A 17,377-nucleotide genomic window follows, 5' to 3' on the forward strand; every position below is an offset into this window, starting at 1 on the left:
TGTAATTGTACCTAACCAGGACTGACACCCCGGGTGTGTGATGGGACAGGATAGAGGGAACGTTACACTGTATGTCACCCTTTTTTTTTAAATATACTATTTTGCCTGCATCTTCAGGCTCCTTTGATTTTCTCTTTTCAAATACACCAATATTACCAGCACAAACCATTTATCAAATACACCAATATTAACAGCACAAACGTGACTGTGCTGACAAAATACTTTGGTTCCTACTGTGCCAATTGATGCCTCTGTGTTTCCAATTGACTGGCACACACCGTGCACCCCACTTCTTCAGGGGTTCCCTTGCAAGGACTCCACTCATTAAAGGGGGGGGAGCAACATGTTAAGGGGGACGGGGGGGCAGGCAGTTGTTTTGGAGGGACCCTTTGATGGCCTGCTGTCGTGCTCAGCCATCGACTGCCTTGTCCAATCTCAGTAAACTCACAGCCCCTCCTCCATCATGTCTCCCCCCCCCCCCCACAGAGTCTGAAACACAACCGGAACGAGAAGAGCAGCCCCCTCATTAATCTTAACACACTCCCTCTGTACAGGGAGCATTTGATAGGGGGACAGAGGGGGCTTCACACAATACCTTACTCACCCTCGCGGGCTGGTGACTGAGATGGAGAGAGGTGAGTTTCCGGCCCCCACCCCTGAAAGGATAATGAAAACACTTCCCCCTCATTCCCCGTACAGATCAGGGGAAGGGATTGTGGGAACACTGCCCCCTCATTCCCCGTACGGATCAGGGGAAGGGATTGTGGGAACACTGCCCCCTCATTCCCCGTACGGATCAGGGGAAGGGATTGTGGGACCACTGCCCCCTCATTCCCCGTACGGATCAGGGGTAGGGATTGTGGGAACACTGCCCCCTCATTCCCCGTACGGATCAGGGGAAGGGATTGTGGGACCACTGCCCCCTCATTCCCCGTACGGATCAGGGGAAGGGATTGTGGGAACACTGCCCCCTCATTCCCCGTACGGATCAGGGGAAGGGATTGTGGGAACACTGCCCCCTCATTCCCCGTACGGATCAGGGGAAGGGATTGTGGGAACACTGCCCCCTCATTCCCCATACGGATCAGGGGAAGGGATTGTGGGAACACTTTTACCTTATTGTAGGAGGTGAAGTCCAGCTGGGCCCGGACAGGAGCAGACGAGGCAACAGCAGCATAAACCAGGTGAGGGAACTAGAGGAAAGACAAGAACAAAGGCAAATAAATCACACCAGCCCTCTTAAGGCAAGAACTGAAGCCACCCTCATCCCTCCAGTCTCTCCCTCACAGACAAACCACTCCCTCCCCCACCCCCCAAAGACCCCAAGCTCTCGTTCGGCTGCCTTGGGTTTCTTCCTCGCCCCTTCCCACCTCCCAGACCCACCCACCGCCTCGGACATTAGAGCGTACACCTAGTTATTTAGCCCTTGTCTTGTCATCGAGGGGGTGAGCCAAGTCAGAGAGCTAGAGCGATTGCACAAGGGGTGACCAGAAATAGAAGCAACTGCGGTCGCCGTCTCAGTCTGAAACTGCCAACTCACAGTCAGACCAACTTCCAAATTCCCGTTCTAAGAAAGGATCCTGACCCTATGCAAGGCCCTGACTTGGTACTGTTTGACAGAGGTAAACCTTCCCCCAGCTTTTCTGTATACTGTGGAGCCCAGCACCTCTGGCCCTGCCTGGTTGGGGCCAGCTACGTCTCACAACAGCAACTTTCCAACGATTTGCTGGGACTGTAGTCTTGGGAGCCTATCTTCTTGCACGACTCATCATTCCCAATTTGTAGCTGCGAGGCAGTCCACTTGGATCGGAGGTGAGGCGGACTCATTCCTCAGGAACCTGGTGCGTCGTGGGAGTACACGGAAGATTGAAAGTGGCGAGCTGGCTGCTGGCTGTGCACCCAGAGACCCGGGCACCTCGGGCACAGAACTCGGAAAAAGCAATGCAACGGACTTTCAACATCGTAAATCAGCGAGCTGTTTTATGTCTCCCCTCTCGTTGTGAAATGGGGACACTTCTTTTTCCCCTATTAGAGAGAGAGCCTGTGGTATGTCGAATACTGGGTGAACGAGTAGTCTTTGGGGTACTGCAAGTCTGTGTCTTTATTGATGCTTTGCTGCACGTTTGAGTGCTAGGTGGGGGGGTGCGGATGCTTTTTTTTTGCTAAGGGGGAAGGAGGTGTGGATGCTTATTTTGCTGGTGGGGAGGGAGATCGTCGCTTTGCTGCTGTCTATGCATTGGGGGGGGGCTTTGGTGTTCTAACATTCAACTGTCACTCATTCTTTGGGGCACTCCTCTGTTTTCGTAGCTGGTTGTGAAGAAAAAGAATTTCAGGATGTATATTGTATACATTTCTCTGACATCAAATGTACCTTCAAAAACTTTGGATCACTTTAGCCAGGGGGTGGCGAATGTAGGGAATTCTTTGCCACAGACGGCTGTGCAGGCCGAGTCACTGGGCGCATCTCAGTTGGGGGTTGACAGGTTTCTGATTAAACAGGGCGTCAAGGATTACGGAGAGAAGACAGGAGGGCGCGGTCGAGAAATAAACCAGCCGTGACGGAATGGCGGAGCGGACTCCGGCCCGATTCTGCACCCCCGCCCCCGCGGCCTTCCTCACCTTCAGTCGGAACCAAGCAGACAGCGAGCCGGGGTACGAGCCCCCGAAGCAGATCCAAGTGTTGCGCCTCGTCAGATTGTACTTCTGGGAGATGAAGGCATGGAAGGTGGCCAGGTCGGCCAGCCTGTGCAGCGAAGGAAGCAGTGTTAGGGAAATCCAGGATAATGGGGAGGCAATAAACCCCTAAAATTTAAAAAGAAAAGCAAAGCCACAGGCACCGAGTCTGTATCTCAACTTCCAGCTAGCGGGAACTCCTGTCGCAACAACAAGACGACACGAGGGAAGTTGTTCTGGTCAACCGGGCGGCTTGCAGCAGTGGACACAGGCAGTTCAGGAAGGAGTTCAGAGATTCTGCCCGCCAAAGGCACAGTCAGCAATGGCGGGGTGAATGCGGTGGCAGGTCAGAAAGCGCGGCGTTAGGATTGGAAAGGAAACTTTAAAAAAACAAGATCAGGAAACAGCGGCACTGTGCTTGGTGTGCAGGTTACTGCGAGGGGGGGAAGAGGAGAGAAACGGGAAGCACCCTGTTTGAGCGGGAGGAATGAGACGAGAGCAGGCAGAAGTTGCGGAGAGAGGCATCAAGGGGAAGGCGGCGTCTGGGAGCAGTTCGAAGTCAATACACACAAACACGCACACAGATTTGATTAGTAGGGGTGTCGAAGGTGATGAGAAGGCAGTAGAATGGAACTGAGGGGGGGTAATGAGCCAGCCGCGATCAAGCCGCCTCGCGCGCCCCGCCAGACTTACGCCTGCTGGCTGCTCAGGAAGCGGAGGCTCTGCTCGGTCAGTCCGTCGGGGTTGATGCTGGCTCCGTAGAATCGGTGCTCCGCCGAGACCAGCAGGGCCCGGTACTTGTGCGCCAGATCCACGTGCTCGCCTGCGGGAAAGGGAAACGTGGCAGGAGGCGAAGCGGAACAGCGAGTCCTGACCACCCTGGGAGACAGCTCCACCTCCCTCGCACCCCTCGCCCCCCAGCCCTCCAACCCAGACATCCGTACCGGGAGATAAGCAACTCTCCACCCCATAGCGAAAACCCAAGGACCCTGCAAGGAAAGGGGGCCAATGGGAAACGCCAGTATTCGGGGGGCCAGAACTAGGAGCCACCACCCACAAAGGGGCTGCGGGGGAGCGCGCCAGCCCGTGTCGAGTCAAAGCTGCGCAACGGGAGACGGGAGCAGAAAGTTGCCACGGTGCAGAGGTCCGGCAGACAGGCCGCACAGAAGCAGCCAACCCTGAAGAAAGGCCTCGGCACGAAAACGTCAAACGTTTATCCTTCTCCACAGACGCTGCCTGACCTGTTCAGCCCCTCCAGCGTCGCGTGCGCGTCGCTGAGCGTCCGACGCCTGCTGCCGATCCCCTTGGCCTGGCGTGCTCTGCCCCCAGTCTCAGGTGGAGGGGTTTTTGGTAAGCACATACTGCCCATACTTAGCAGGACCGGCACTTGCATTCAAGGCACTTGGGAAACAAATTAAGCTCCAAACTGAAACGCCAGCCCTGGGCAACTTCTCACATCTCCTTTTAATTTCAGCGAGGCCTTTCAGCCCGTCACACCTGTGCCGTAGAGATGCTGGAAACCCAGAGTAACACTGGCAGACTGCCGGAGGAACTCAGCAGGTCGGGCAGCAGCTACAGAGAGGGATAAACGGTCGGTGTTTCATCAGGCTGAGATCCTTTATCGGGGCTCAAGGTCTCCGCCCAAAACGTTGGCTCTTTATTCCTCTCCATGGATACAGCCTGGCTTGCTGAGTTCCTTCAATCTTTGCCGCATCTTTGCCAGCTCGGCAGCCCCATCCGTCCCACTTCTGCCCCCAGCAGCCTAATCTCTCCTTTACTTGGTTTCTCAAGGCATTGAAGTGGAATTTACAGTAATCCACGGGACCGCCAGCAACTTAGCGTTGGTCGAGTTTGCACAAGCTGGCTCGAATTCAGGGGGTTCGTCTGGGCAGCAGAGCCACAGCCTCAACTCCAATGGTGTGGGTCCAGTTCCAATCTCTGTTACTGTCTGTGTGGAGTGTGCAGGCTCTCCCTGTGGGTTTCCCCTCCTTCCGGCCACATCCCAAGGGCACGCAGTTTGGTAGGTGAATTACTCCCAAGGGGCGGAACCTGGGAGGACCTAAAGATGGCGCCAGTTTGTCCCTTTTTCACGTTCCATCTTTTCTTCTCAAGGAGGCCGGTCCCTGATCTACAGCTACGGCTCAGACTCCAGCTCCCCCACGGGAGGTGGGGTCTCGCTCTCGGACCCGCCATGCGGCCTGGGAGTCGTGCGCCTTCGGGGTGGACGACCCGGTCCCCCACTGAAGTCGCCGGCCAAAGTGTCGTGGGAGGTGGAAGCATCGAGACAGCAGGCGGTGTGCGCGGCTGACGGTAGAAGGGACCCCACACTCGAGCGATCGCTCCCTCCCTTGAAAGTGAGCGAGAGTCCGTTGCTCACGTTGGGGGGACGCGGCTGATGGTAACGTCAAAACAGCGAGCTGCCGGTCCCCCCCTCTCGTCATTGCAGAAGCGATATCTCTCTCTCCCTGTCTAGTGAGAGAGCACCTGTTGGGATAGACAGTGGGTTTTTGATGGACTCCAGATCATGTTGTCTTTGAAGGCTTTGCTACTGCTGGTGTGGTGGGTGTGGGGCTTTTGCTGGAGCAAATGGGGATAGACAATAGACAATAGATGCAGGAGTAGGCCATTCAGCCCTTCGAGCCAGCACCGCCATTCACTGTGATCATGGCTGATCATCCACAATCAGTATCCAGTTCCTGCCTTCTCCCCATATCTTCACTCCGCTATCTTTAAGAGCTCTACCTCTTTTTTGAAAGAATCCAGAGAACTGGCCTCCACTGCCTTCTGAGGCAGAGCATTCCACAGAACTACAACCCTCTGTGTGAAAGATTTTCCTCAACTCCGTTCTAAGTGGCCTACCCCTTATTCTTAAACTGTGGCCTCTGGTTCTAGACTCCCCCAACATCGGGAACATGTTTCCTGCCTCTAGCCTGTCCAATCCCTTAATAATCTTATATGTTTCGATCAGATCCCCTTTTATCCTTCTAAATCCCAGTGTGTACAACCCCAGTCGCTCCAATCTTTCAACATATGACAGTCCCGCCATCCCAGGAATTAACCTCGTGAACCTACGCTGCACTCCCTCCATAGCTAGAACATCGTTCCTCAAATTTGGAGACCAAAACTGTACACAATATTCCAGGTGTGGTCTCACCGGGGCCCTGTACAACTGCAGAAGGACCTCTTTGCTCCTATACTCAACTCCCCTTGTTATGAAGGCCAACATGCCATTAGCTTTCTTCACTGCCTGCTGTACCTGTATGCTTACTTTCAGATGAACAAGGACGCCTAGATCTCATTGTACTTCCCATTTTCCTAACTTGACACCATTCAGATAGTAATCTGCCTTCCTGTTCTTGGTACCAAAATGGATAACCTCACAGGGGAAGGGGAGAGGGGGTTGATGCTTTTTGCTGCTGCTTGCATGGGGGGGGGCTTTGGGGCTCTAACGTTTTCTGCCATTCATTTCTTGGGTTTTTTTTTCCCTGTTTCGTGGATGTCTGTGAAGAGTAATTTCAGGTTGTATAGTGTATACATTCTCTGATATTAAACCGAGCCATTGACCGCGCAGAGAGAGAAAAGGACAGTGAATTAGCATAGGATGAGCTCAAATGCGTGGGTGACGCTGAGGAGGTGGTCCGATCGCGAGGGGCAGCAAAAATCCTCTCAACCCACCTACTCACGCAGAAGCGTACCTGCCAAGACAGAGTAGGCCGACAGGGACCCCTCGCCGCCAATATACAGGAACACCGGACCCTCTTCTGGCTCCCACAGCTCCGCGTTCACCCAGTATCTCTGTGGGGCGAAGGTACAGCAGTTAAAGGCCACTTCCAACGCAGGACCCCCCCCCCGCCCCCCAAGAAGTGTGCTCGGCGACTACAGCGGGGCACAAGGTCGACGCAAAAACCCCCCTCCAGCTGCCCCGTTCAGAGTGACGCTGAGGAAGCTACAGCAGTCGACAAGCAAAGTTTACTTGGGAACAATTTATCAAGTCAGACCTCCAGAAAGGAACTAGCTAAAGAGAGCCCTTCAGACAGTGTTTAAACTTAGAAAGTGACAAAGTAAATTTATCATCAATGTGTACCACCCTGAGATTCGTTGCCTGGCAGGCATTCACAGCAGGACAGAGAAACAATAGAATCGTTGTTGGAATGGGAGTGTGTTAGTTGCAGCAAGGCGAGGGTTAAGACAATGTCCAGGCAAGGATAGCTCACAGATGGTGCGTAGTCAGCCCAGAGAAGTGACACCTTGGAGGGGTCATAATCAGGTTAAGTATCACCCGCAGATGTCACAAACATGTTGACAAGCAGCAGTACATTTAACATAGAAATCTACAGCACATTACAGGCCCTTCGGCCCACAATGTTGTGCCGACCATGTAACCTATTCTAGAAGCTGCCTAGAATTTCCCTACTGCAAAGCCCTCTATTTTTCTAAGCTCCATGTACCTATCCAAGAGCCTCTTAAAAAGACCCTATTGTATCGGCCTCCACCACCTTCGCCGGCAGTGCATTCCACACACCCACCACTCTGTGTGAAAAAACTTAACCCTGACATCCCCTCTGTACCTACTTCCAAGCACCTTAAAACTTTGCCCCCTCGCGTTAGCCATTTCAGCCCTGGGAGAAAGCCTCTGACTATCCACACGATCAATGCCTCTCATCATCTTATAGAAACATAGAAAATAGGTGCAGGAGTAGGCCATTCGGCCCTTTGAGCCTGCACCGCCATTTATTATGATCATGGCTGATCATCCAACTCAGAACCCCGCCCCAGCCTTCCCTCCATACCCCCTGACCTCCGTAGCCACAAGGGCCATATCTAACTCCCTCTTAAATATAGCCAATGAACTGGCCTCAACTGTTTCCTGTGGCAGAGAATTCCACAGATTCACCACTCTCTGTGTGAAGAAGTTTTTCCTAATCTCGGTCCTAAAAGGCTTCCCCTTTATCCTCAAACCGTGACCCCTTGTTCTGGACTTCCCCAACATCGGGAACAATCTTCCTGCATCTAGCCTGTCCAATCCCTTTAGGATCTTATACGTTTCAATCAGATCCCCCCTCAATCTTCTAAATTCCAACAAGTACAAGCCCAGTTCATCCAGTCTTTCTTCATATGAAAGTCCTGCCATCCCAGGAATCAATCTGGTGAACCTTCTTTGTACTCCCTCTATGGCAAAGATGTCTTTCCTCAGATTAGGGGACCAAAACTGCACACAATACTCCAGGTGTGGTCTCACCAAGGCCTTGTACAACTGCAGTAGTACCTCCCTGCTCCTGTACTCGAATCCTCTCGCTATAAATGCCAGCATACCATTCGCCTTTTTCACCGCCTGCTGTACCTGCATGCCCACTTTCAATGACTGGTGTATAATGACACCCAGGTCTCGTTGCACCTCCCCTTTTCCTAATCGGCCACCATTCAGATAATAATCTGTTTTCCTATTTTTGCCACCAAAGTGGATAACTTCACATTTATCCACATTAAATTGCATATGCCATGAATTTGCCCACTCACCCAACCTATCCAAGTCACCCTGCATCCTCCTGACTGCTAACACTGCCACCCAGCTTCGTGTCATCCGCAAACTTGGAGATGCTGCATTAAATTCCCTCATCCAAGTCATTAATATATATTGTAAACAACTGGGGTCCCAGCACTGAGCCTTGCAGTACCCCACTAGTCACCACCTGCCATTCTGAAAAGGTCCCATTTATTCCCACTCTTTGCTTCCTGTCTGCTAACCAATTCTCCACCCACACCAATACCTTACCCCCAATACCGTGTGCTTTAAGTTTGCACACTAATCTCCTGTGTGGGACCTTGTCAAAAGCCTTTTGAAAATCCAAATATACCACATCCACTGGTTCTCCCCTATCCACTCTACTAGTTACATCCTCAAAAAATTCTATGAGATTCGTCAGACATGATTTTCCTTTCACAAATCCATGCTGACTTTGTCCGATGATTTCACTGCTTTCCAAATGTGCTGTTATCACATCCTTGATAACTGACTCCAGCAGTTTCCTCACCACCGACGTTAGGCTAACCGGTCTATAATTCCCCGGTTTCTCTCTCCCTCCTTTTTTAAAAAGTGGGGTTACATTAGCCACCCTCCAATCCTCAGGAACTAGTCCAGAATCTAACGAGTTTTGAAAAATTATCACTAATGCATCCACTATTTCTTGGGCTACTTCCTTAAGCACTCTAGGATGCAGACCATCTGGCCCTGGGGATTTATCTGCCTTCAATCCCTTCAATTTACCTAACACCACTTCCCTACTAACATGTATTTCGCTCAGTTCCTCCATCTCACTGGACCCTCTGTCCCTTACTATTTCTGGAAGATTATTTATGTCCTCCTTAGCGAGGACAGAACCAAAGTAATTATTCAATTGGTCTGCCATGTCCTTGCTCCCCATAATCAATTCACCTGTTTCTGTCTGCAGGGGACCTACATTTGTCTTTACCAGTCTTTTCCTTTTTACATATCCATAAAAGCTTTTACAGTCCGTTTTTATGTTCCCTGCCAGTTTTCTCTCATAATCTTTTTTCCCCTTCCTAATTAAGCCCTTTGTCCTCCTCTGCTGAACTCTGAATTTCTCCCAGTCCTCAGGTGAGCCACTTTCTCTGGCTAATTTGTATGCTTCTTCTTTGGAATTGATACTATCCCTAATTTCTCTTCTCAGCCACGGGTGCACTACCTTCCTTGATTTATTCTTTTGCCAAACTGGGATGAACAATTGTTGTAGTTCATCCATGCAACCTTTAAATGCTTGCCATTGCATATCCACCGTCAATCCTTTAAGTGTCATTTGCCAGTCTATCTTAGCTAATTCACGTCTCATACCTTCAAAGTTACCCCTCTTTAAGTTCAGAACCTTTGTTTCTGAATTAACTATGTCACTCTCCATCTTAATGAAGAATTCCACCATATTATGGTCACTCTTACCCAAGGGGCCTCTCACGACAAGATCGCTAATTAACCCTTCCTCATTGCTCAAAACCCAGTCCAGAATAGCCTGCTCTCTAGTTGGTTCCTCAACATGTTGGTTCAAAAAACCATCCCGCATACATTCCAAGAAATCCTCTTCCTCAGCACCTTTACCAATTTGGTTCACCCAGTCTACATGTAGATTGAAGTCACCCAGTATAACTGCTGTTTCTTTATTGCACACATTTCTAATTTCCTGTTTAATACCATCTCCGACCTCACTACTACTATTAGGTGGCCTGTACACAACTCCCACCAGCGTCTTCTGCCCCTTAGTGTTACGCAGCTCTACCCATATCGATTCCACATCTTCCCGGCTTATGTCCTTCCTTTCTATTGCATTAATCTCTTCTTTAACCAGCAACGCCACCCCACCTCCCCTTCCTTCATGTCTATCCCTCCTGAATATTGAATATCCCTGAACGTTGAGCTCCCATTCCTGGTCACCCTGGAGCCATGTCAGGTCACCTCTCATCCTCCGTCGCTCCAAGGAGAAAAGGCCGAGTTCACTCAACCTATTCTCATAAGGCATGCTCCCCAATCCAGGCCACATCCTTGTAAATCTCCTCTGCACTCTCTATAGTATCCACTATATAATTTCACTACATAATAATAAAAACTGAATTAAAGCGCATGTATACGTATGTGTGTATATACATAGCATATACACAGTGCCTATAGAAAGTATTCATCCCCCTTGGAAGTTTTCATTGTTTTACAAACACTGAATCACAGTGGATTTAATTTGGCTTTTTTGAAAGTGATCAACCGAAGACTCTTATAGGGTCAGTTCAATTGCTGTTAGTCAGTTACTTTACTAATAATATAAAGATCCTTCTGACTATTCTACCTGTATTATTGTTAAATTAAATTAAAGGCATCCGTTAGTCTTGCAAGACCACGGATCTGCTCCTGGAAAGTTTTCACTCTCCAGGGCGCAGGCCTGGGCAAGGTTGTATGGAAGGCCAGCAGTTGCCCATGCTGCAAGTCTCCCCTCTCCACGACACCGATGTTGTCCAAGGGAAGAACATTAGGACCCATACAGCTTGGCACCGGTGTCGTCGCAGAGCAATGTGTGGTTAAGTGCCTTGCTCAAGGACACAACACGCTGCCTTGGCTGGGGCTCGGTCCAGTGCCTTAACCACTAGGCCACTGCCCACACTGTATTATTGTAGTGTGATAAATAATGCAAATAAGGTACTTGAACAAGGTCAATATCTGTATCCAACTACAGAATTCTGTATAAGGATGTCATTTCTCTGCTCAGACGTCAGAACAGTGTGGGTGATGGGGACAACGCTGCTCTCCTTGTGCACAAGTAAATAAACTGTGTCTGAGGAACGAGTGGGAGTCCAGTTAATCGGTGAAAAAAGCAAGACGCTGGTATTCAAAGCTGATTTTCGAAGTGACCGTGGAAATGAAAGGCCAGAGATAGAGTTAATAGGAAATTCAGCAAGGGACTTCTTCACTTGGAGTGAGAGAGGGCGTAACTCAGCTTAAGAGACCATTTCAGCTGAATGGCTGCTTTCAGCGTCAGTAACCGGGAGCAGGGCCAAGTAGCAAAACAGGAGCGCAGAGCACATCCCGACCCCACCCACCTGCTTGTAAGTGGCATTATTCTGCCTGTTGAAATGATCTAGTGGTTGCTGGAAGAACTCCTCACTGGGCTCCAGACGGTCACCGCTGCCCATGGCCGCCAAGGACTTCCACCTCTCCAGCAGATACTTCTGGGCTCTCTGCTCCCGGGACTCCAGAACCTTCTGCTTGATCAGCCACATGTTCCGCCCTTAGAAAGTCAGCGACAGAGGTTAACAAAATCAAAAAAAAAACTGCGCGCTGGAAATCTGACAGAAAATGCCGGAAAGAATATGCAGGTCAGGCAGCATCCGTGGTGGAACTAACTTGCGATTCAGGTGCACGCCCCTTTGTCAGGTTCTTTATTTGGGTTTATTCTGACTACTTCTCGACCCTGAGAAAAATTAACCTCGCTTCTCTCTCCACAGATGCTGCCAGACCTGCCGAGCATTTCCAGCATTTTTAGTGTTACATACCCCGTGGCTATCTTGTCTTACGAGTATGATGTAATGGTCTTGTGGAGGTCACATGATGCAATTTTCCCACCAGTGTGACGTCACATGATGATCTGCTCTCTACAGGTATATAAAGGGAAACCCTGGTGACGCAGTTAGTTTCAGTTGAGTTGTTGTTTGCTTCGTTAGTTACTCCGTTACGCTGTGTATTTGTCATGATGCAGTTTCGTTTCAAAACGGAGTTTTCCTGGCTATTTTGAGGTGCAAAGGTTGGTGCTGGAAGTTTCGCCGATTGCTGCCAGGTTTGTGTGTTGCATCTATAATTTTTCCTTTTTAGTAGTATTGGAGAGTGAAGCTCTTCTTTCAGTTAGTCCTGACAAAGGGTCTCGGCCCAAAACGTCAACTGTACCTCTTCCAAGAGATGCTGCCTGGCCTGCTGCGTTCACCAGCAACTTTGATGTGTGTTACAACATCTTCAGTCCTGTTTTCGTCGCCCTTCTCAATTCTGGCCCCCAGTTTACACTTCAACTCATCTCACTGACTGCAATGTTTCCCCCATCATCTGTCTGCCTGTCTTTCCTCACAGCATCACAAGGATATCGGTTCCTCTCGAGTTCAGGTGTAACCCATCCTTTGAAAACCACGGACCCGATCTGAGACATCCCCAACCCTGGCACCTGGGCGTCTACTTCACGTCGGCAGGATCAGCTTCCTGCTCCTCGAATTATAGAATCCCCTACCACTACCGCACTGCTCTTTCACCAACCACCCCCCCCCCCGCCAAAACCCTGCCCTTCGATACACTCTCCACAGCCGAGATGCTGACTGGGTCATTTCCTGGAACGACCGAGTCAGCAGCAGAAACAGTGTACTCTTCACCACAACAGAGTTGCTGACGCGAGTCACTTCCAGGAACTCCAGGCTGGCTGTCACGGGATTCCGGCAGCCTGACCACTGAGGCCACAATTGCTTGCTTTAACAGAATCTCAGACATGGCCAGAGGGAGTCCCAAACCAAGGAAGTACGGAAACAGACAAGAGATTAGACCTGTCATAAATCGGGGGTGGGTGGGAGGGAGGGGGAGAGAGGCGCTTTTTGGAACACCTCCGCAAATCTGCTGGGGTCGCCCTACTGCGTGCGGTGCTCCCGGTGTGGCCTCCTCTGCGTTGGTGAGACCCCTCGTAAATTGGGGGGCCGCTTCGTCGAGCTGCTCCGCATTTCCTGAGGGCCAAGCATTCTAATTCCAATCCGCACTCCCATTCGAACTGGTCGATCCGTGGCCTCCTCTCGTGCAAGGAAGAGGCCACCCTCAGGGTAGAGGAGCAACACCTTGTATTCCGCCTGATACCCTCCAACCGGATGGTACGAATATCGATCTCTTTCCGGTGAAGAAAATTCTCTCCCGCCCCCCCGACCCTCTTCCTCTATTCCCAGCTCTGACCTTTCACCTCTTCTCACCTGCCTATCACTTCTCCCAGGTCCCCTCCTCCTTCCCTTTCTCCTATTGGTCACTCTCCTCTCCTATCAGATTCTTCCTTCTCCAGCCCTTGACCTTTCCCACCCAGCTGGCTTCTCCTATCACCTTCCTGCTAGCCTCTCCCCCACCTCCAACCCTGCCACCTTTTTCATTCTAGCACCTTCCATCTTCCCTCTCAGTCGTGAAGAAGGGCCTCGGCCCAAAATGGCGGCAGTTTACTCTTCCTGGAAATGGTTCCTCCAGCGTTTTGTTGTGTTCGGTAAGGAAATAAGTTTGGTTTCCAAAATGCTTAAGTTGTTAAAGGAGGGGAGGAAGGACGTGCTGGGGATTGGATGAAGGAAGCAGCTACACTCCCACCCTCACCTCTCTAGATCCCCAACAAGTCTGTGCAGGCAGGCAAACACAAGACAGCATCTCAAGCCAGGCCAGCTGAGACTTGCCGGTGAGCATGGCAGAGCAGTACCAAGCCCAGTTCCCAGTCCGAGGCTCTGACCCTCGTGATCTCATCCCCGGGCAGCCAAGGGAAAGTGACAGACCACATCCCACTGTCCTCCCCCACCCCCCCAACCAATCTACACCAGCTCCAGGCTCCCCAACCTTGAAAAGGCCTCTTCCTTCTCGGAGAGAGTCCCATGCCCAGGGTTAGGAGGGGACACGCCGCTCGGGCCGGTGCTGATCCCAGCAATCCAGGGAATCTGCAAACCCATCCAGCAAAGGTCACCCCCACGAAACACAGCAGACCTAAAGCCACGTGAACCCCCCCCCTCCCCAGGTCAGGGCAGAGGATTCTTTGACTTCATTAATAACCGTGCATTCCTATAGCACCTTGGGCATTCCGAACACAAGCGATTCTGCAGGTGCTGGAGATCTTCAGCACACAAAATGCTGGAAGAACTCTGCAGGTCGGGCAGCATCTACAGAGAGGAATAAAGAGCCAACATTTCGGGCCAAGACCCCGCATCAAACCTAACCGTGTGCATTCTTAAGGGCAGTTCATTGGCTGTAAAGATTTCTAATGTTCGGGGGTCAACGATTTGTGCACAGTAAGCTCCACAAATGGCAGTGCGATCAAGCAGGGTAGCATCAGGTGATTGAAAGGCCAGGGACAATGCCAGAACCCAGCAGGAATGTTTAAACCCCCAGCTCTTCACCTCATGGTCTCAGCCAGGAGACCAAACCTTCACACAGGCAGCATTCTCCTGGCATCTCAGTGGAACAGAAAGCACAACTGACTCCAGAGATCTCCACCACCTTAAAATTAGCTCCTCACACCTTTTTATTCTGGCATCTTCCCCCTTCCCAGTCCTGAAGGAGGGTCTCGGCCTGAAATTCACTCCCATAGATGCTGCCTGACCTGCTGAGCTCCTCCGGTGGTTTGTGCAAAGATGAGAGAGATTCTGCAGACACTGGAAATCCAAGCAACACACACACAAAATGGTGGAGGAACTCAGCAGGCCAGGCAGCATCTATGGAAAAGAGTACAGTCGACGTTTCGGGCCGAGACCCTTCATCAGGACTGGAGAAAAAAAAGTGAGGAGTCAGAGTGGGGAGGTGGGGGGAGAGGAGAAACAGAAGGTGACAGGTGGAACTGGGAGGGGTGAAGTAAGGAGTTTGGAAGTTGATTGGTGAAAGAGATACAGGGCTGGAGAAGGGAGAATCTGATAGGAGAGGACAGACGACCAGGGAAGAAAGAAAAGGGGGGGAGAGCCCCAGAAGGAGGTGATGGCCAGGTAAGCAGATGGGGGGGGGAAGAAGGGGGATGGGGAATAGAGAAGGGGGGGGGGGTTAACCAGAAGTTCCAGAAATCAATGGTCATGCCATCAGGTTGGAGGCTACCCAGACAGAATACATAGAAACATAGAAAATAGGTGCAGGGGTAGGCCATTTGGCCCTTCGAGCCTGCACCGCCATTCAGTACGATCATGGCTGATCATCCAACACAGAACCCTGTACCAGCCTTCCCTCAATACCCCCTGATCCCTTTAGCCACAAGGGCCATACCTAACTCCTTCTTAAGTATAGCCAATGAACTGGCCTCAACTGTTTCCTGTGGCAGAGAATTCCACAGATTCACCACTCTCTGTGTGAAGAAGTTTTTCCTCATCTCGGTCCTAAAAGGCTTCCCCTTTATCCTCAAACTGTGACCCCTCGTTCTGGACTTCCCTAACATCGGGAACAATCTTCCTGCATCTAGCCTGTCCAATCCCTTTAGGATTTTATACATTTCAATCAGATCCCCCCTCAATCTTCTAAATTCCAATGAGTATAAGCCTAGTTGATCCAGTTTTTCACCATATTAAAGCCCTGCCATCCCAGGAATCAATCTGGTGAACCTTCTTTGTACTCCCTCTATGGCAAGGATGTCTTTCCTGAGATTAGGGGACCAAAACTGCACACAATACTCCAGGTGTGGTCTCACCAAGGCCTTGTACAACTGCAGTAGTACCTCACTGCTCCTGTACTCGAATCCTCTCGCTATAAATGCCAGCATACCATTCGCCTTTTTCACCGCCTGCTGTACCTGCATGCCCACTTTCAATGACCGGTGTATAATGACACCCAGGTCTCGTTGCACCTCCCCTTTTCCTAATCGGCCACCATTCAGGCGTTGCTCCCCCAATCTGAGTGTGGCCTAGTCACGCCAGTAGGGTTGGACATGGGTGGACATGTCGTGGATTGGGAGACCGCTTCGCCGGGCGCCTACGCGGGCTCTCCCAGCGGCCACCCACTTCAATTCCACCTCCCATTCCCCAGCGCCCATCTATGAATCGAGGGGGTGACCTGTTTGACGGATACTCCGCGGTTCCATTCGCACGTTTACCATATATAAAAAAAAATTCCGGTGAACGATTTGAAAACAAACTTCTAGTGAACCCGCAAAGCTGATCCGACAACTCTGATTGGTCCGCTGGACCCCAATTTTCTAAACACAGAGACGGGTCCCGAGACTCCGACTGCGGTACCTCCCGATCACGTGATTGACTCGGCACAGAAACTCCAAACTTTAGATCAACACAGCAACTTTTGTGGGGGTTACCTAGAGAGCATTTTTACGCCTTTACTTCTGAGAGCTGATTGTAAAATTCGAAGCTGGCTTCTAAGCTTTCACCCCGTCCCCCAAAATCCGTATAACGGAGACCTGGGAACCCGGCCCATTTCCCCCACTCCCACATTCACAGGAGCCCAAACCCCTGCCCGCTGCCCCGGACCATCCCTCAGCAAACCCAGTGACGCAACTTGTGGAGGCCCCCCGCCTCACAGCCCCGGAGACTCGGGTTCGGTGGCGGCTGGTGTGTGGAGTTCACACATTCGCCCCGTAACGAGCTGGGCATCCTCCCCACATCCCAGCGAGGTGGAGGGGTCAGTGGATTAACTGGCCGCCGCTAATTGCCCCTAATGCGTAGGTCAGTGGCAGAATCTCAGGGATGAAAAAGTTGGGAGAATTTTGAAACAAACGGAATTGATGTAAATGGAGGGCAGATGGGCCAAATCTGAGCTGAATTTCCCCTCGACCACCCCAATCGCCAAACCATTGACTCATTACAGCTCACTGACAGGGAACGGTAACTGTTTCACCCTCCTAGGTCCTGCCGCAGCAGTTCAAACTTCCAGCAAGTAAGCTTAACTTTGCTCTCACTTGTTCTCAGGATCCTTGGCACAGACCTCACCCGGGAAAACCCACAGCTACACCCGGCCCGCTGCAGCCTCTTACCTCCGAGTGCCAGCTCCAAGCCGAGCCCGGACAAAAGCACGAAAAGCAGCGCAAGCGACACCATCCTCACCCCCAACGCCGACAGACCGGCACCTGAAACCCGGAACCCGAAACCCGCTCATGTGATGCGAAGCGGGGCGGCCCCCCAAGTCCCGCCCACGCTCCAATTCCATTGGTTACGAATCCAACCCTCTTCCTAATTGCTCATTGGCTCTTAATTGCCGGGCAGATTTTATGCGCGAACGGTTCATTTGGAATCAGGTTTAGCATAACTTTGCAGTAGCAGTACCGTGAAATAAATGACAATAGAGTGACAAATAGAACTAATTGCAGTAACTATATATAAAATAGTTTTAGTTAAATAGAAATAACTAGTGAAAACAAATTTAAATAGTGAGGTAAACACAAAATACTCTGCAGACGCTGGGGTCAAAGCAACACTCACAACACGCTGGAGGAACTCAGCAGGTCAGGCAGCATCCGCGGAGCTG

General features: G+C 51.1%; 2 protein-coding genes across 2 annotated transcripts in view; one reads left to right on the forward strand and one right to left on the reverse strand.

Annotated features, from left to right (window-relative positions):
- The window catches only part of prss16 (serine protease 16), a 30,114-nt gene extending 12,933 nt beyond the window's left edge, over positions 1-17,181 (reverse strand). The window contains 7 exon segments of the mRNA XM_063059992.1: positions 1,116-1,193; positions 2,620-2,743; positions 3,367-3,496; positions 6,369-6,468; positions 11,266-11,453; positions 16,887-16,962; positions 16,964-17,181. Coding sequence (XP_062916062.1) covers positions 1,116-1,193; positions 2,620-2,743; positions 3,367-3,496; positions 6,369-6,468; positions 11,266-11,453; positions 16,887-16,962; positions 16,964-17,059 — 792 coding nt within the window. The 5' untranslated portion in view covers positions 17,060-17,181.
- si:ch211-14c7.2 (uncharacterized) overlaps positions 1,667-17,377 on the forward strand; it is a 90,382-nt gene continuing 74,671 nt past the window's right edge. The window contains exon 1 of the mRNA XM_063059988.1: positions 1,667-2,046. The gene's annotated coding sequence lies outside the window, so the exon portion shown is untranslated. The remainder of the gene's footprint in view (positions 2,047-17,377) is intronic.

Source organism: Mobula hypostoma, chromosome 10 (assembly GCF_963921235.1).
Source record: "Mobula hypostoma chromosome 10, sMobHyp1.1, whole genome shotgun sequence".
Lineage (NCBI taxonomy): Eukaryota > Metazoa > Chordata > Chondrichthyes > Myliobatiformes > Myliobatidae > Mobula > Mobula hypostoma.